At 42.2% G+C, this 19,492-nt stretch overlaps 1 protein-coding gene across 2 annotated transcripts in view; it reads left to right on the forward strand.

Moving 5' to 3' along the window:
• si:ch211-260e23.9 (uncharacterized protein LOC555795 homolog) overlaps nucleotides 1-11,536 on the forward strand; it is a 30,996-nt gene extending 19,460 nt beyond the window's left edge. The window contains exon 4 of one of the 2 annotated variants that reach the window (XM_063066952.1): nucleotides 7,401-11,536. In XM_063066952.1, the coding sequence (XP_062923022.1) occupies nucleotides 7,401-7,635 (235 nt within the window). In that variant the 3' untranslated portion in view covers nucleotides 7,636-11,536. The remainder of the gene's footprint in view (nucleotides 1-7,400) is intronic. The other variant, XM_063066951.1, reaches the window with a different exon arrangement.
• The last annotated feature ends 7,956 nt before the right edge of the window (nucleotides 11,537-19,492 follow it).

Genomic DNA, 19,492 nt, shown 5'->3' on the forward strand with positions numbered 1-19,492 from the left:
TAGAAACATAGAAAATAGGTGCAGGAAACTTCACTAGTGTATCTGCCTCCACCACTGACTCAGGCAGTGCGTTCCATGCACCAACCACTCTCTGAGTAAAAAAACCTTCCTCTGATATCTCCCTTGTACTTCCCGCCCCTTACCTTAAAGCCATGTCCTCTTGTATTGAGCAGTGGTGCCCTGGGGAAGAGGCGCTGGCTATCCACTCTATCTATTTGTCTTATTATCTTGTACACCTCTATCATGTCTCCTCTCATCCTCCTTCTCTCCAAAGAGTAAAGCCCTAGCTCCCTTAATCTCTAATAATAATGCATACTCTCTAAACCAGGCAGCATCCTGTTAAATCTTCTCCGTACCCTTTCCAATGCTTCCACATCCTTCCTATAGTGAGGCGACCAGAACTGGACACAGTACTCCAAGTGTGGCCGAACCAGAGTTTTATAGAGCTGCATCATTACCTTGCGACTCTTAAACTCTATCCCTCGACTTATAAGATTTAGGAGCAGAAGTAGGCCATTCAGCCCATCGAGTCTGCTTCACCATTCAATCATGGGCTGATCCACTTCATCCAGTTATCCCCACTCCCCTGCTTTCACCCTACACCATTTGATGTCCTAGCTAATTAAGAATCTATCTATCTCTGCCTTAAATACACCCAATGACTTGGCCTCCACAGCCACTCGTGGCAACAAAGTCCACAGATTTACCACCCTCTGACTAAAATAATTTCTCTGCATCTCAGTTCTAAAAGGACGTCCTTCAATCCTGCTCTTTTATTCTAGTCCTCTCAAAATGAATGCTAACATTGCATTTCCTTACCACCGATTCGATCAGCAAGTTAACCTTAAGGGAAAGACTCCCAAATCCTTTGCACCTCTGATTTTCAATTTTCTCCCCTTTTAGAAAATAATCTATGCCTTTATTCCTTCCACCAAAGTACATGACCTTACACTTCCCCACACTATATTCCATCTCCTACTTCTTTGCCCATTCTTCCAATCTGCCTATATTCTTCCACAGACTCCCTGGCTCCTCACCAGCACCTGCCCCTCCACCTTGCACCAACTTGGCTACAAAGCCATCAATGCCATCATTCAAATTGTTGACATAGAAGGTGAAAAGAAGATGTCCCAATACTGACCCTTGTGGGCATCATTTGTTCCAGCAGCCAGCTGGAATAGGACCCCTTTATTCCCACTCTTCCTCCTGCCAGTCAGTCAATCTTCTATCCATGCTAGTAGTTTTCTAGTATTACCATGGGCTCAAATCTTGTTAAGCAGCATCATGTGCAGCAACTTGTCAAAGGCCTTCTGAAAATCCTGGTAAACAACATTCACAGTGATTCTCCTTTGTCTGTTCTGCCTGTTATTTCCTCAAAGAATTCCAACAGATTTGTCAGGCAAGATTTCCCCTTGAGGAAACTATGCTTTCTTTATCCTGCACCTCCAAGAACTTATGAAAGCTCACACCCCATAAGCTTTCTTAACTACCCTATCCACCTGTGAGGCAACTTTCAGGGATCTGTGGACATGTACCCCCAGATCCCTCTGCTGCTCCACACTACCAAGTATCCTTCCATTTACTTTGTACTCTGCCTTGGAGTTGGTACTTCCAAGGTATACCACCTCACACTCCTCTGGGTTGAACTCCATCTGCCACTTCTCAGCCCACTTCTGCATCCTATCAGTGTCTCTCTGCAATCTTTGACAATCCTCTACACTATCTACAACACCACCAAGCTTTGTGTCATCTGCAAACTTGCCAACCCACCCTTCTACCCCCACATCCAGGTCGTTAATAAAAATTACGAAAAGTAGAGGTCCCAGAACAGATCTTTGTGGGATACCACTAGTCACAATCCTCCAATCTGAATGTACTCCCTCCACCACCACCCTCTGCCTTCTGCAGGCAAGCGAATTCTGAATCCACCTGGCCAAACTTCCCTGGATCCCATGCCTTCTGACTTTCTGAATAAGCCTACCGCGTGGAACCTTGTCAAATGCCTTACTAAAATCCATACAGATGACATCCACTGCACTACCCTCATCTATATGCCTGGTCACCTCCTCAAGGAACTCTATCAGGCTTGTTAGACACGATCTGCCCTTCACAAAGCCATGCTGACTGTCCCTGATCAGACCATGATTCTCTAAATGCCCAGAGATCCTATCTCTAAGAATCTTTTCCAACAGCTTTCTCACCACAGATGTAAGGCTCACTGGTCTATAATTACCCAGACTATCCCTGCTACCTTTTTAGAACAAGGGGACAAAATTCGCCTCCCTCCAATCCTCCGGTACCATTCCCGTGGACAGCGAGGACATAAAGATCCTAGCCAGAGGCTCAGCAATCTCTTCCCTCGCCTCGTGGAGCAGCCTGGGGAATATTCTGTCAGGCCCCGGGGACTTATCCGTCCTAATGTATTTTAACAACTCCAACACCTCCTCTCCCTTAATATCAACATGCTCCAGAACATCAACCTCACTCATATTGTGTTCTTGATTTCTGTGTGTTTCTTGGACTGGAGCTTCTCAGTGCCATCCTGAATATTGTTTCTCCACTTTGATCAATCACAATCTGGATATTATATTGTTTAAAGGAGTCTTTGTGAACATTCATATTTTTTTTTCCTTTTGTCCACCTGCCAGTCTCTTCCTGTGACACAACTTGGTTTCACCATTGCTGTTCTGGAGATCAAGGAAGACAGAAAGCTGCTCATTTTGATTTACATTAATGATGGCCAATCTGCTGTAATTGGCTTTCTTTACAATAACAGCAACGTCCCCAGTGGGCTGCTGACTAGGAAATGTGGCAAATCCTCCCGCCCCCCCCCCCGCCTTCCCAGTGGAAGCCCGGTATGAAGGAAGTAAAGTCTTGGTCACTGGTGAAGTGTGGCCAGCAGAAAGCAGACTTTAGCCCGACAGCTCACAGATATGCAGCACGCTGAGCCATTGGTGTACGGCTACATTGAGGAAGCTGCTCCTCTCTGCACCCTCCTACAGGTTGTATGTGTTGTTCCCCCGGCTACACAACTGGGGGGCAGTCATATTGGGTTACCGAGGCTCTGGCTATTGATGTCCTCCCCTAGTGATGTGACGTCCTCTACTCATGTCTCTTCTAGATCACACAGATCACACTGCCCCTGTGCTACAGAGGGCATTCAGCAGGTAGTAGCTGTGACTTTGGCAGCTAGACTACAGAGTTTGTGAACATCTCACAAAATATAGTAAAGGTACCTTCTACCCACCAGTGAGCAGGACTTCTGCAGAGGAAACCTTTCACTTATTTGAGAAGCAGGAGAGGGGTTTCTATAGGTTATGTATGGAATTGCATGTCACCTCTTCAGCTGGCAAGGAGTAGTGAACCTGTGGAATGCTTTGCCACAGACTGCGGTGGAGGCCAGGTCCACGGGTATATTTAAAGCAGAAGTTGATAGTTTCCTGATTGGTCAGGGCATCAAAGGATATGGCGAGAAGCAGGTGTATGGGGTTGAATGGGATCTGGGATCACCCACGATGGAATGGCAGAGCAGACTCGATGGGCTGAATGGCCTAATTCTGTTCCTATATCTTATTGTCATATGGTCATCCAAAGGCTTTGAATCACAGAAGAATATGAGGAAGCTCAGGAAACCATGCACTCCTAAATGACATTAAGATTGTTCTCAGAGGATGAAGATTCACAGCCAATCTCTCTTCAGGTTAGACGCGTCAGCTTTCCAACACGCTGCCAATTTTAACTCAACTCTGCCAAATCCATCCACCCACCAGTTAAAATACAACAACTCTTGGGATCACCAGTCACCAGTCTAGCAAAGTTTTCTATTTTGCTTTACAAATTCTAACATAGTGAACAATGAGTGCTTCCAGGTAATTGCCCAATGGGACAATGTTCCTGGAAGGAACACCGGATTGAAACTGTTGATACTGAAATATGAAACAAAACCAGAAGTGCCAGATGAACTCAGTCATATGGCTTCTGTGGAAAGAGAAATCAATCATTGTCCCAGGTCAATAACGGGGGAAGGAATCAGAATCAGGTTTGTTGCTTTTGTGGCAGCAGTACACCCATTGCAATACACTCTCCTCACACATGACTGCATGGACAAACATCTGGGTAATCACACTGTCAACTTCATTGATGACGTGCTGGTGGGGCTCATCACAATCAATGATGAGATGCCCTACAAAGAGGATGTAGAAGAGCTCAAAGCCTCTTGCTAGGTAAATAACGTCTTCCACAGTGTCAGCAAGACAAAGGAAATGGATATAGAGTTCCGGCAAATGTGCACCACTCACACCCCTCTTTACATTGGCAGCACAGCAGTGGAAACTACGAGCAGTTTTAATCCCCTGGGACAGCACATCTTGCACAACCTCTTGTGGTCCCAGAACACATTCCACACAATCAGGAAAGCTCACCGATGCCTGTACTATCTGAGGTGGCTGAAGGTGTTCATGTCATGCGCAGTAGAGAGCATCCTGCATGGTACGGAAACTGCACCGCGGCAAACAGGAAAGCTGTTAAGATGGCGCAGGTGAAACGCAGCAATGACTTGTTGGTAACAAATATATCTTCAAATTACTTCAGTAATCACACTTTGTCTCAAACAATCACTGCAATCGATAGCCTGTAACTTCCTTTTTGGAGCTGAGCTTTTGAACCACCATTTGCAGTGTGAGCTTGAGTCTAGAAGGTGCAGGACAGTTGATGCATGGTCCGTACAGGCCGGATTGAGGTGGTGGGGACCTGGCCCAAGAACGTATCGAAGTGGCAGGGCCTGGGTCTGAGTGTGAGGAATGACCCACTATTTGGCCAGTTTAAGCACCAGGCCAGATTGAAAAGATTAAAGTGTCGGGGTCAGACGAGAGGGATGATCCACACTCACAACACACTGGAGGAACTCAGCAGGTCAGGGATGAGCCAGTGTTCAGCTCACTGCTTGCCAGGTTTACTTCTCTCTGTGCTGAACTGCCACTGCGGCCTGAAACAAATGGTCTCCTGGATTGGCTGTAACTGGCTTTGTGGCTGTGAACTTCAGTTCTGAATATTATTTGCGTACTTTTATTGGTTGCACGATTTCTTTTCCCCTGCACATTCAGTGTTTGACGGTCTATTTTTTTCAGTGGGTTCTATTGGGTTTCTTTGTTTCTTGTGGCTGCCTGTAAGGATCCGGAACCCAAGGTTGTGTGTACAGTAGTATACATACTTTGATAACAGATATACTTTGAACAATGGGTTGTCAAAACTGCCCTATACATCACTGGCACTAGCCAATGCACCATCAAGGACATGTATGCAGAAAGGTGCCGGAAAAGGGCTAGTAGAATTATGAAGGATCTCACTCACCCTGCTCATGGACTGTTGGTCCCATGACATCAGGAACAGACTACATAGCATCCCTACCAGGACTACCAGACTCAAAGTTACCTTCCCCAAGCAGTAAGGCTGATCAACACCTCCACCCTCTAACCCACCACCACTACTTTACCATTTCCTGTCAGCCACCTTATGTACAGTGCCTAGTGTCAATTTACGGACAATCAATCTATCTATGTATATATGTCATTTTATATATTTATACTTAATGTTTTATTATTGTGTTCTCTACCTTGTTAATTTTTTTGTGCCTCATTGGATCCAGAGAAATGATTATTTGGTTCTCCTTTATATTTGTGTACTGGAAATGGCATTAAATAATCTTGAATCCTGAAAAGAGGAATACTGAGTGTTATAGTGTGGATGAAATCACTGGAGAGACAGCTACTGGTAGATATATAGCAGCTTCTTTATTCGACAAATCCAGGTACAGTAGGCATCATACGGAGACGCTTTCGGTGGAAAGATCTGCTGGCCCAATGTGGGGCTCGATGTTTATTTGCTAAACACAAAGGACAATTCCATATTTACAAAGTATAGACAATGCTTTCTTTTGAAGCTACATACAAACTTCACACCACCTGATTTGCATCCATCCCACAGGCGCCAGCAGCGTCTGGACTGGGCTTTTAGGAATCCATTGTTCCAAACTGAATCCATAATACATTAATTTGGTATTTTATGTGCTAAACATAAAGGACAATTCCATATTTACAAAGTATAGATAATACTTCCTTTGAAACTACATACAAACTTCACACCTTCCGATTCACATCCACCCCACAGATGCCAACATCATCTGTGGACTGGGACTCATAGCTTTTAGGAAATACATTGTTCCAAATTAAATCCTCAATACATTGTCAAGGAACAGAAGACTGGCAGCCAAAGCCATTTGCTAAATGTAAATGACCTAAACCCAAAAATCACTCTAACAGTGAGAGAGTGTTTCAGAAATCTGATGGTGGAGGGGAAAAAGCTGTTTCTAAAACATTGAATGTCCATCTTCAGGCTACTGTTTCTCTCGCTGATGGTAGTAATGAGAAGGGGGCATATCCTGGAAGGAGGAATGTTAGTTTTTGAAGCAGAGCTGGGGGTGGGGGGAGTGAGGAATAAGGCAAAAGACCATATAAAGTTGGTGTTGAGACTGATTGGATGATGGGGAGTGTGAGCCATTAGTGAGGCATTTTTTGATGATGGGGTGAGAATGGGACATAAGCATGATAATGAGAGATGATGAGAGCAGTTTAGTTGAAACTGGAAAAATTCAATGTGTATTCAAAGTTGCATTGTGCTCAGATAGGGATAAAATGTTGTTCTAGTTTACTTTGGGCCTTGCTGTGATAGTGGAGGAGGCCACAGACAGGGTTGTAATCGGAGTGGGATTGAGAATTAAAGTGGCTGACATTAGGAAGCTCGGGATCACCCCCGCGGACTGACCAGCATGCAGAATGTGGTTGTTTTCTCATTGTAGAAAAGGAGAACTTCTTCAAGATAGGCTTGGTCTGTCATCTTTTATCTGTTGCCCTTAAGAATTGTCATGTAACGAATTGCTGTCTTGGAAAAGCTCTTGAATAAATAACACTTTGAGCTTCTTGTGTATTTTGTTTAATAGGCTCTGTCACCGATACCTTACACTAACTATCTGCAAGTAGAAGAGGAGGATTTCCTGAAAGGCTTTTCAATACATCTCTTGTTTAGATGACTGTTGTAAAATAATCTGGTGAATTATTTATCAGAAGTCTTTTTTAAAAAAGAAAATGATGCATTTTCTATCATATTGTTATTCCATTCTATTATTATAGTTTTGTCATACAGGAAATTGTAGTTAAACTTCCGATAATTAAGTTAGCATTAAGAGTTAAACTTTTACGATGAGGTGAATTTTTACAATCTGAACGTACAAACAGTACGTGCTGACTTTCTAAAAAGGAATTACCATGCTGTTGTAGCAAATATCCCAATGTAGTCAGAATTTATATTATGCAACCTATTAAACTCAGGCCTCTTCTCCTTTCTAGGACTGTTCATCACGCCCCCAGAATCACATTCTCTTTGACCGGAAAAGATGGTGTGCTCCATAGAAACCACGTGCGTTTCATGCAACGCATCAGATTACATGCAGAGCGCAAGAAACTGAGTCGTAATCATCTTCTGAGACAAAATCGAGCATGGAAACGGCATTCTGGCAAAAAGAAAACCTCCCATTGTTTTAAACAGCCACGTCCACGCATTTCCAGACATTCAAGGCGATAAACATTCTGTTTGGTTGTTTGGTAAATTTCACAAGCTGTAATTTTTGTAGCGATTTAATGCTATCCCACAAAAAATTTTATGCTGATTGTTTAATTCTTGCATGTCCAGATTCTGTGCCTTCCCTCCCACTTGGGAATATTTAGCTCACAATCAGAAATGTCATGAAATGTGTGACAACAATTGGTGGTTTTATGTTCCTTTAAAACTGCTGAGGACCCTGGACTTTTCCTTGGGCCACAGAGCAGGTGAGGGCTTTCAATGTTCGGTTTTCAGTCGTAGTGAGTGCCCCAAAATATTGGTGACTTTGGCTGTTCTGTGGATCTCCAGTGACTAGACTGTAAGGAACAAACTAAGGAATTACTGGCTGGCTTTTGGATTTGCATTATTCCATTCTTTGATCCTGATCTTTGTTTGTTGCCTCTGGCTTCTGGTCATCAAGAAACTCTCAGAAGGTCATGGCTGTAGATCTGCAGCTATTATGCTTCTCAGTCTCTTGCTGTTACCAGACCTTGATGGATCCCAGATCTACAATAAGAAGACCATATTTGGGGTGTAATATAATCTATTTCCTATAATCCACATGTATATTTGTAACTAGTGTTATTACTGGTATGACTTGGCATTATTAGAAGGCTTTGGAAGTTGACACTTGCCATACGAAAACATGATTGGGGACAGTGGCCAGTTCAAAGGATTCTACTGATTCGTGAAAGAGGAAAATTGTTGGTTAATGCATTTTTCATGACCATGAGACATTACAAAATATTTCAGAGCCAATGGTCACAAAATGCTGGAAGAATTTAGCAGGTTAGGCAGCATCTATGAAGAGGAATAAACAGACTGTATTTCAGGCTGAGATACTTCATCAAGGCTGGTGTTCATAGCCTGACCTGCTGCATTCCTCTGACATTTTGTGTGTTGCCCAAATTTTCTTGAATAATCTCTTGTGTCGGGCCAACTGGTGGCACAACGACATCGGTGCCAGACCCGGGAGCGGAAGTTCCCGGGTTCGAAACCAGTTGGGTCTGCCCACGTGTACGATTTCCATCCGTGCTGGGTTGAGTATCGAGATCGCAACATGACCTCGTAAAATAAAAGGGAAAATACTGCAAAAATGTCTGTCTCTCTCTCACAGTCTCTCTTGCTCAGCGCCTTGTAAAAGCCATGAAAAAGACATCATCACGGACGCACGCATGGACACGCAGACGCACACGCACGCAGGCACACGCCAAAAAAAAAGAATAATCTCTTGTGTCATAGCTAATGGTATATCTTCAGTCTTGATGAGTTATAATTCTCATGGACAAAAGTTGCTTTCAACCCCATCTTTCAGGCAGTCTGGAAATGATTTTCATCGCGACAGTGATTGGCATGGAAATAACTGGGAGGAGTAAATGGCAGAAACCTTTAAAATGGGCAGGTAGCCTGAGGAGGCTAACACCTCTGTTGGATCTCACGTTAACACCACAACAGACACAAAATGCTGGAGGAACTCAGCAGGCCAGGCAGCATCGATGGAGAAGAGTATACAGTTAATGTTTTGGGCTGTGACCCTTCATCAGAACTGCAGGAAAAAGTTGAGAAGTCAGTAAAAAGGTGGGGGAGGGGAGGAAGAAATACAAGATGATAGATGCTAGGTGAAACCGGGAGGCGGGGAGGGGTGAAATAAAGAGCTGGGAAGTCAATTGGTGAAAGAGATGAAGGCCTGGAGAACACCACCACAATGCTCGATGGAGGAGGAACAAGCTTGATTTGATTCTGGCCAAACCCCATGACCTTCTCTAAATGTGAACTGGCTGCCTCTGGTAGCTTCACATTGGGAAATGGGTTGTGGCTGGCCTGACAGTTTAGAGGTCTGCACCTCTTCCCCTTCCTCCTCCTCCTTGCCACCTCTGCTTCCACTACCGTTTCTTCCTCTTTATCATTGCCTTCTTCTTCAGCTCTTCCTCCTCCTGCTGACCAACTAGAGGTGGCTCGAAAGCCACCACGGGTTGATAGACCACATCGACAGGTTTCAGTTTTAATGATTTACCTGCATTGATTTGCTCCCTCAACTCTTAATTTTGTACAGTCCTGAACATTGAATTTGATTTAAAAATAGAAAATTGTTGCCTAAAAGTAAATGATATTTTTCTGTTATTAGTTAAGTAATGTAAGTTGACAAAGGTTATGTAATTATGGTGATCATAACAATGTAAAAAAAATGAAACCTACTTTGCACACAAAGTCCGTGGGCACTGATACACAAGTGTTCATCGCATCACTTGAGGAACTCCCTTTTGTTTTAATGATATCATGATCTTATGGCCACCCAGGGCAATTGGATTTCATTTCATCATCTCACCTGAACAATTGCATCTTCACTTACTGCTCATGTTTCTAGAGTTATTTATTGCTTAATAGAACAAAATAATCAAAGAGGAGCTGATGACCAAATGTGAGGGAAAATAAGTAGCAAGGGTGGAGAAAGAGTAAGGAGAAGGGGTAAGGGACTAATTCGATTAGTCTCCTGGAGTTGGTGTGTATCTGATGGGCTAAATGGCTGTCATCTGTCTAAGAGGAGAATTCAGAGCTTCGTACTGCATCCACTTTAACAGGGATAGGGTTCCTCTTATCTTCACATACCACTCCATAAGCCTCAGCATCCAGCACATCATTCTCTGATACTTACGCCATCATCGGGATTGTACCACTAAACAGACCTTTACCTCCCCCTCCCCCACACTCTCTTGCTTTCTGCAGGGAATGCTCCCTTGTCCATTCGTCCCTCCCTGCTTATCTCCGTCTAGGTACATACCCTGCAAGTGACACAAATGCTACACCTCCCGTTCACTTCCTCCCTTCCCTCCATTCAGGGCTCCAGGCAGGCCTCCCAGGTGAGGCAACACTTCACCTGCTAGTGCTCCTGATGCGGCCTCCTCTACATAGGTAAGATCTGACGTTAGCTAGGGGCTGCTTTGTCGTGCACCTCCGCTCCATCCACCAAAAGTGGAATTTCCCAGTGGCCAACCATTTTAATCCCTCTGTCCATTCCCGTTTCAACATGTTATTCAATGAGGGTGGAGGAGCAACACCTCATATTCCATCTGGGTAGCCTCCAACCCAATGGCATGAATATAGATTTCTCCTTCCAGTAATTTCCCCCTCCCCCTTTCCTCTTCTATTCCCACTCTGGCCTCTTATCTGTTCTTTTCACCTGCCTGTCATCTCCCTCGATGCCCCTTCTTCCCTTTCACCCACGGTCTACTCTCCTTTCCCATCAGATTCCTCCGTCTCCACTCCATTACCTTCCCCACTCACCTGACTTCATCTATCGCCTTCTCACCAGTCTTCCTTCTCCCCTCCTCCCTGCACCCACCTTTTCATTCTGGCATCTTCCCCCTTCCTTTCCAAGTCCCAAAGAGGGATCTCTGCCTGAAACATCGACTGTTTATTAATTTCTATAGATGCTGCCTGACTTGCTGAGTTACTTCAGCATTTTTGTTGTGTTACTATGGTTCTATGCTCGTAATTCTTTGCTGAATTTTAAAATCATCTATTTTGGAATAACTTTGACATTTCAGTCATTAGAATGACCAAATAGCATTTAACCTTAAGCCTCACTTGACTCCTTTTGATAGTGTTGAAAGAGGAAGTATTTTAATGATTAACTATTATTTGGTACATCAATAAATGGACAGATGTTACTGATAAATTGTCTTCAAAATGTTTTGAAATTTGCAAGTCTGAAATTAAACACACAGGTTTGTAGTACATACACTGCAATTTGTTTCAATTGCTCACAGGTGTCTGCCATAAGGTAACCACAGCAAATGAATCCTGTCAAACCTGTTATTTTGTACTCTATAACAAATGAAAAAGTGTTTTTGTTTTAAAAGAAGTAAATTACAGCATGCAATATGGGTTGACTAAATGAAGTATCACGGTAACATTGATTATTTCTTTTCAAACTGAACAACTCCATTACAACACGTGGACTAATGTTGGTAAGATGATCACCATGCATTTGTACAATTGCATGAATCTGATTCAGTAATAATTGGTATGATAAAGTTTGAGAGAGATCTTCACAAATTTCTGTACATACTACTGTGCCTGACTCTATGCAGAATAACTTTGATTAGTTACTCATAAGTTCACTGCTTACAGTAGCGGTCATTAGAGTCACTGAAAGAGTACAGAAACAGCCCTTCAGCCCGTCAAATCCATGCTAACTGTCAATCAGCAAGTTTACACTAATCATGAACCTGTTATTTTATTCTCCCCACATTTGGCTTCTTATGTATACATTATGGACAGTTTATAGCGGCCAGCTCAATCTATGAACCTACATGTTTTTGAGATGTGGAAGCAAACTAGAGTACTCAGGAAGTTCAAGTTTGTTTATTGTCATTTAACTGTACATGTATACAACCAAACGAAACAATGTTTCTCCAAGCCTCATGCACCTCTAATACATATATCAAACACAACATATAAAAATTCAAAATGCATGTGAAGTGCATAGAGTAGGTAAACAATAAATAGTAAACTGTCTTAGTGACAAGATCCCAATGGTGGCAGGGCATGCATCAATGTCACAACCAAGAGGAAGAAGCTGTTGTCCAGTCTGGAAGTGCCAGTCCTGATGCTCCTGTATTGCCTTCCTGAAGGTAGTAGGTCAAAGGGCTAGGTGGTAGGGTTCCTTAACAGTGCTTTAAGTCCTTCATATACAAAGCATTAGAAATCTGCACAATCACAGGGAAATGTGCAAATTCTATACAGAGAGCACCAAAGGTCTGTACTGAACCCAGGTCAACCCATGCAAGTGCAGTGCTGTATTTGCTGACGACACCACTATCATTAGTCAAAACAACAATAGTTGGTGACGTATCAGCACGTCGTAAGGATATTGAAAATCTGGTTGAGTGGCGCTACAATGACAACCTTTCATTCAATGTTAGCAAAACCAAGGAGCTGATTATCAACTAAGGGAGGAAAAAGCCAGAGGTTTACGAGCCAGTCCTCATTAGGGTATCGGAAGTGGAGAGGGTAAGTGGCTTTAAATTCCTTGGACCAGCATACAAGTCTCATCACAAAGAAGGAACAACAGTTCTACTTTCTTAGAATTTCCTGTAGATTCAGCCAATCACCAATAACTTTGGCTAACTTCTACAGATGCAGAGTTGAGAGTAATCCTACTGGTTGCATCATGGCTGGTATGGATACATCAATGCCCGGGAATGGAAAATACTACAAAAGGTGATGTATATAGCCCCATCCATCACAGGGAAAGCCCTTTCCACTATTGAATACAGTTACATGGAGCACTGCCAAAAGAAAGCAGCATCCATCATCAAGATGCTGCTTGGCCTGCTGCGTTCACCAGCAACTTTGATGTGTGTTGCTTGAATTTCCAGCATCTGCAGAATTCCTGTTGTTTCCATCATCAATAGCCTTCTTGTTACTACCATTGGGCAGGAGGTACAGACGCCTTAGATCCTACACCACCAGGTTCACTAACAGTTATTACCCTATAATCATCAGGCTCCTGAAACAGCATGGATTACACCACTCACCACAGCTCTGAACTGATTCTATGACCCACAGACTCACTTCCAAGGACTCTTTTACAACTTGTTCTCAGCATTATTTCTTTCTATTTTCACAGTTGGTGTTCTTTTGCACATTGGTTGTTTGTCAGTCTTTGTGTAGAGTTTTCCATAAATTTTGTTATTATTTTTCCCTGTAAATGTGTGCAAAAAAATGAATCTCAAGGTAGTATATGGTAACACGTATGTACTTTGATAAGAAATATACCTTGATCCTTGAGTTCCCAGCTGTTGTGAGGCAGTATTTCCACTGTGACACCCAAGAAGTATTCCAAGCATTTCCTTAAAGTTGTGCTTACCTTTCACAATCTCAGTACAACCTCTGTTAAAGATAAAGACATCCAGCATTTTCCATAGTTATGCTGATAAGAACAGCTTGGCGTGTTGCAGGGTGGGAATTCCAGGATGGTATACAAGGCCATAAAGCACATGAGCAGAATTAAGTTATTAGGCCCATCAACTCTGCTCCACCATTAACCCATGGCTGATTTATTATCCTTCTTAACCTCTATTCTCCTGCCTTCTCTTTGTAACCTATCTCACCCTGCCTAATCAAGAACCCATCAACCTCCACTTTAAGTATACCCAATGACTTGGCCTCCACAGCCACCTGTGGCAATGAATTCCACAGGTTCACCACCCTCTGGCTAAAGAAATTCCTCCTTATCTCTGTTCTAAGGCTGTCCCCTCTTGTCCTAGACATGCCCACAATTTCCTCCCCACATCCACGTTTTCAATATTCACCAGGTTTCAATGAGATTCCCCCTCATTCCTCTAAACTCCAATGAGTTCAGGCCCAGAGCCATCAAACACTCCTCATACATTAACCTTTTCATTGCTGAAATCATTCTTGTGAAAATCCACTCCAATGCAAGCACATCTTTTCTTAGATAAGGGGTCTAAAACAATGAGCTGCTACTTTCCAATGGGTACCTCACTTAGCTGAAGTGTTTGAATTGGGAAATACATCATCATGTTAACAGTGAACAACTTCTGCTGGTACGTCTAAGACCATAACTACAGTCAGGCGACCAGACCTCACTCGCAGGTGATTGAATGGCCACCTTCTCAGTGACCAAATCCTGCATCCTGACAAAAGTAGCACACACATGGATACATCATTATCTGCAGTTTCCTCTAAGTCCCATACCACCCAAATGATGGATCTGATGTTGTCCAGAGGTTTCTTCAGAAATCAAGTGAAAGGCGCAAACCCAATGCCTACAGCCATATCATATTAGACGTTTCGTCATAATACAAGACGAGCAGCCTGAATCAGCAAGCAGGGCAAGAAGTAACTAAGGAATATGAGCATGTCCTTTCTTTTTATACAGCAAACTGATCTGAACTGCTGTAGTTACATACTGACTTGAGTCACACTTCAACTTTGCAGTAAAAGAAATATAAAACCTAATATAGGACAAGTTACTAAATATTTACAAACAGGTGATTTTACTAACATATAAACAAGCATAATGGAAGGTAAAGTTACACAATAAAATCAACAAGCTGGACCAGAATCCAACACTGACTAGGAAATGCAGCGACGTTCCTGCAGTGTTGGGCAATATTCTGGATTAAACATCCATCAGAAGGAAGCACCTTCATTTAAAACAAATCTTTGCATATCCTTGCATAGATGATAATTGGATAGGACTTCTGTAGACATTTTTAGGTGCCGATCATTTGGGATTATTTTGCTCTACCTGGTATTGTACAAAAGCATGATAAGATGCGCAACCATGAATAGACATGATTGGTCGTATGCACACTGAGGTGCTATGTTATAATTTTGTTATTGCTACAATGACTGGGTATCTTCAGAGTTTAAGTCAGCTTGGCAGTATCTTTCTCCAGTTACAACAGAGCAAGCACACAGTCATCGAGTAGCGGGTTGCATCTTTGAAGGAACTTCCCCCTCAGGCCAGCTGTGCCACTTGAGAATGCAAAACAAATCTCATTCTATGGCCATCATAGTTTTTATCATCCTAATTTCTGGCACAGCCTGGCCTTCCTTATTCAATGTCATCTGTAAAAATCGATTTGTATGCAGCTTTAATTCTTCATTACAAATTTGGTCTCCATGCCAGCATGAAATTGAATCTAAGACAGTGAATAATTGTGAAGATGGTGGCACTTCAATTTCAGCTATGAACTCACCACTCTTAGCTGTTCATAGCCAATTAGAACTAATCTTCATCAGTTATTAAATTTGCCTTTTTGTATAGACCATGAAAATCAATGCAAGTTTTCTTTTAAATAGGATTCTGGATATACATTTAAATTCACTGAAAACAAAATGTATCCATTAAAAACCATTTCATGTGGAAGAATCAAGTAAAGAGAGTAAGTTACCAGGTGAACCATTAAAGGTGGCTGTTAGGGGTATGTTTTCAAGTGCAAATGGGATATTGTCAAATATTGGAATGCTCAAGAGATGAGTGTTTCCATTATGCAATGGCAAGTACTTAATTATGCAAGATTTAGCTTTCAGTTCTTTCAAACTATGTTAATATAAGACAATCAGATTGATCATGAAAGATGAGATGACTTCTAAATGTTTGTGGCGTTGCTTTTAATCTGATATATTAATGTGTGCATTACAAAATGTTTTGATCAGAGCATATTTTCAGCAAGTCTATATTATGACAATGGTCCACAGATCTACAAGTATAGTCACAGTGGTGATTCCTGTTGTGTAATGTGGACATCCATTAACACTGAATATTGACAGGCTCTACCACTTTCCCTTGCAATATACCTCCACTTCTCACTGTTAAGAGTACACACACAATTTGTGCTGAAGCTTATTAAAGACCCAGCATTTATTAGTGTTACTTCACATTGTTCTCAAGCCTTATCGTTTGCCAGATGAACCTTAATTTTACTTTAGGCATTCAGAACCATACTTATTTCTAAAATACAAAAGAAGGCTAATCAGCCCATTAGGCTGTCCTGGCTCACAATAGAGAAATCCCATCCACCTTCGCTCTATCTCCTACCTTATTCTTTTCTTCTCTCGCATACAGTGGCTATAAAAAGTATTCACCATCTTTGTAAGTTTTATGTTTTATTGTTTTACAACACTGAATCACAGTGGATTTAATTTGGCTTTTTTAACACTGATCAACAGAAAAAGACACTTTTGTGTTAAGGTGAAAACAGTTCTCTACAAAGTGATCTAAATTAATTTCAAACATAAACACAGAATAATTGATTGTATAAGTATTCACCCCCTTCAAGTCATTATTTAGTAGATGCACCTTTGGCAGCAATTACAGCCTTGAGCCTGTGTGGATAGGTCTCTATCAGCTTTGCACAGCTGGACACTGCAATTTTTTCCCTATTTTTCTTTATAAACCTGCTCAAGCTCCATCAGATTGCATGGGGATTGTGAGTGAGCAGCCCTTTTCAAGTCCATCCACAAATTCTCAATTGGATTGAGAACTGGCCTCTAACTTGGCCACTCCAGGACATTAACTGTTGTTTTTAAGCCATTCCTGTGTAGCTTTGGCTTGATGCTTGGGGTCATTGTATTTCTGGAAAACAAATCTCCCAAGTTGCAATTCTCTTGCAGACTGCATCAGGTTTTCCTCCAGGATTTCCCTGTATCTTGCTGCATTCAATTTACCCTCTACCTTCACAAGCCTTCCAGGGCCTGCTGCAGTGAAGCATCCCCACAGCATGATACAGCCACCACCGTGCTTCACGGTAGGGATAGTGTGTTTTTGATGATGTGCGAAGTTCGGCTTATGCCAAACATAGCATTTAGTCTGATGGCCAAAGAGCTCAATTTTGGTTTCATCAGACCATAGAACCTTCTTCCACATGCCTTCTGGCAAACTCTGGCTGAGATTTCATGTTTTTTTTTAAACAGAGGCTTTCTTTTTGCCATTCTCCTATAAATCTGCGGCAACAGTTGTTATAAGCTCACTCTCTCCCATCTCAGCCACTGAAGCTTGTATGTCCTCCAGAGTTGTCCTGGTGGTGGTCTCTCTCACTAGTCCCCTTCTTGCATGGTCACTCAGTCTTTGAGGATGGCCTGCTCCAGGAAGATATACAGCAGTGCCATATTCTTTCCATTTCTTGATGATTGACTTAACTTGTACTAAGGATATTCTCTGACTTGGGAATTTTCTTGTATCCATCTCCTGACTTGTGCTTTTCAATAACCGTGGAGTTCTTTTGTCTTCATGGTGTAGTTTTTGCCAGGATACCGACTCACCAGCATTTGGATCTTCCAGATACAGGTGTATTTTTACTACAGTCAGTTGAAACTCCTTGACTGCACATAGGTCAACAAAAGCAGATCTCCATCTAACTAATTATGTGACTTCTAAAACCAGCTGGCTGCACCAATGATGATTTGACGTGTCATGTTAAGGGGGGGGTGTGAATACTTATGCAATCAATTATCATGTGTTTTATATTTGTAATTAATTTTGGTCACCTTGTAGAGATGTTTTCACTTTGACATGAAAGAGTCTTTTTCTGTTGATCAGTGTCAAAAAAACCAAATAAATCCACTGTGGATTTACATGCCTACCAACATACTTTTGAGATGTGGGAGGAAACTGGAACTGATAGACAAGAACATATGAAACACACACACACACACAAAGACCTGAGGTCAGGATCAAATCGAGACACCTAGTGTTGAGGCCACACTGACCTGCAGTGGGTGATCAGAACATTTTTTTATTAGCATCTCTACTTAAAGTAACTCACCGTTAGTTAACTGTCAGATCTTAGAAAGCCAATTTTTGTTGTTTGCTCAGACCTTCTTCAAGATGATTGAGTGGGCACCCCTGGCTGTGTATGCAACACTAGGAGTTGTCTCTTGGATGCAGCAGTCTCAGCATTACAAGTTACAAATTGCGACTGTATTAAATTATAACATTGTGATTGTTTTGCAATTGAAATGAGGTAAGCTTGTTTAGAGAACATTTGTGGAATGTGGTTAAGTAGATATTTTTTCAGTAATTGTACAAGCGCTGTATTGCGATGAGCACACAAGTCTAGTTCTTCAAATTTTTAAGTCAGCTGTTGACTGCTGGAGTGGGGACAGGTGGTTTCTTTGGCCTCTGTGCTTCATAAAATAAAACATACTCATGAATTCTAATTCCAATAAGGATGGCAATCTGGTTCCAACGGAGGCACGTTCCAAGAAAGGATATATGGCTGTGATAGCGAGTCTGAGTCAAAATGTGGTCGAAAAGTTGAAGAGCCGAAGAAAAGATTTAAGATCCCGTCAAAGAGAAGATTTAAACTTCTTCAGTGTAGGCATCACCGGAAGAGGCTTCGCAGTAGTGAATTTAAAAACGCAAACACGAGGAGTTCTGCAGATGCTGGAAATTCAAGCAACACACATCAAAGTTGCTGGTGAACGCAGCAGGCCAGGCAGCAACTTTGATGTGTGTTGCTTGAATCTCCAAGAGAGCCTTTTCTGGTTGGCTGCCGGTGAATAGTGGTGTTCTATGGGGGTCTGTACTGGGACTGATTCTCTTTACATTATATGTCAATGATTTGGATGATGAAATTGATTGCTTTGTTGCAAAGTTTGCAAACGATACGAAGATAGGTGGAGGGCCAGGGAGTTTTGAGGAAATAGAGGCTATAGAATACAGTGTCAGGAAGTGTATGGTCATGCACTTTGGTAGAAGAAATCAAAGGGTTGACTATATTCTAAATGGAGAGAAAATACAAAAAACTAAGGCACCAAGGGATTTGGGAGTACTCGTACAGGATTCTCTGAAGGTTAACTTGCAGGTTGTGTTGAGGAAAGCAAGTGCAATGTTAGCCTTCATTTCAAGAAGACTAGAATATAAAAGCAACAATGTAATGCTGAAACTTTATAGAGCACTGGTGAACCTTCACTTGGGGTATAGTGAGCAGTTTCGGCCCCCCTATCCGAGAAATGATGTGCTGAAATTGGAGTGGGTTCAAAGGAGGTTTGAGAAAATTATTCTAGGATTAAATGCTTTCATACGGCAGGATACTTGGTAGTGTGGAGGAGCAGAGGGATCTGGGGGTACATGTCTACAGATCCCTGAAAGTTGCCTCACAGGTAGATAGGGTAGTTAAGAAAGCTTATGGGGTGTAAGCTTTCATAAGTCGAGGGATAGAGTTTAGGAATCGCGGGGTAATGATGCAGCTCTATAAAACTCTGGTTAGGCCACACTTGGAGTACTGTGTCCATTTCTGGTTGCCTCACTACAGGAAGGATGTGGAAGCTTTGTAAAGGGTACAGAGGAGATTTACCGGGA

The sequence above is a fragment of the Mobula hypostoma genome, chromosome 14 (assembly GCF_963921235.1).
Source record: "Mobula hypostoma chromosome 14, sMobHyp1.1, whole genome shotgun sequence".
Lineage (NCBI taxonomy): Eukaryota > Metazoa > Chordata > Chondrichthyes > Myliobatiformes > Myliobatidae > Mobula > Mobula hypostoma.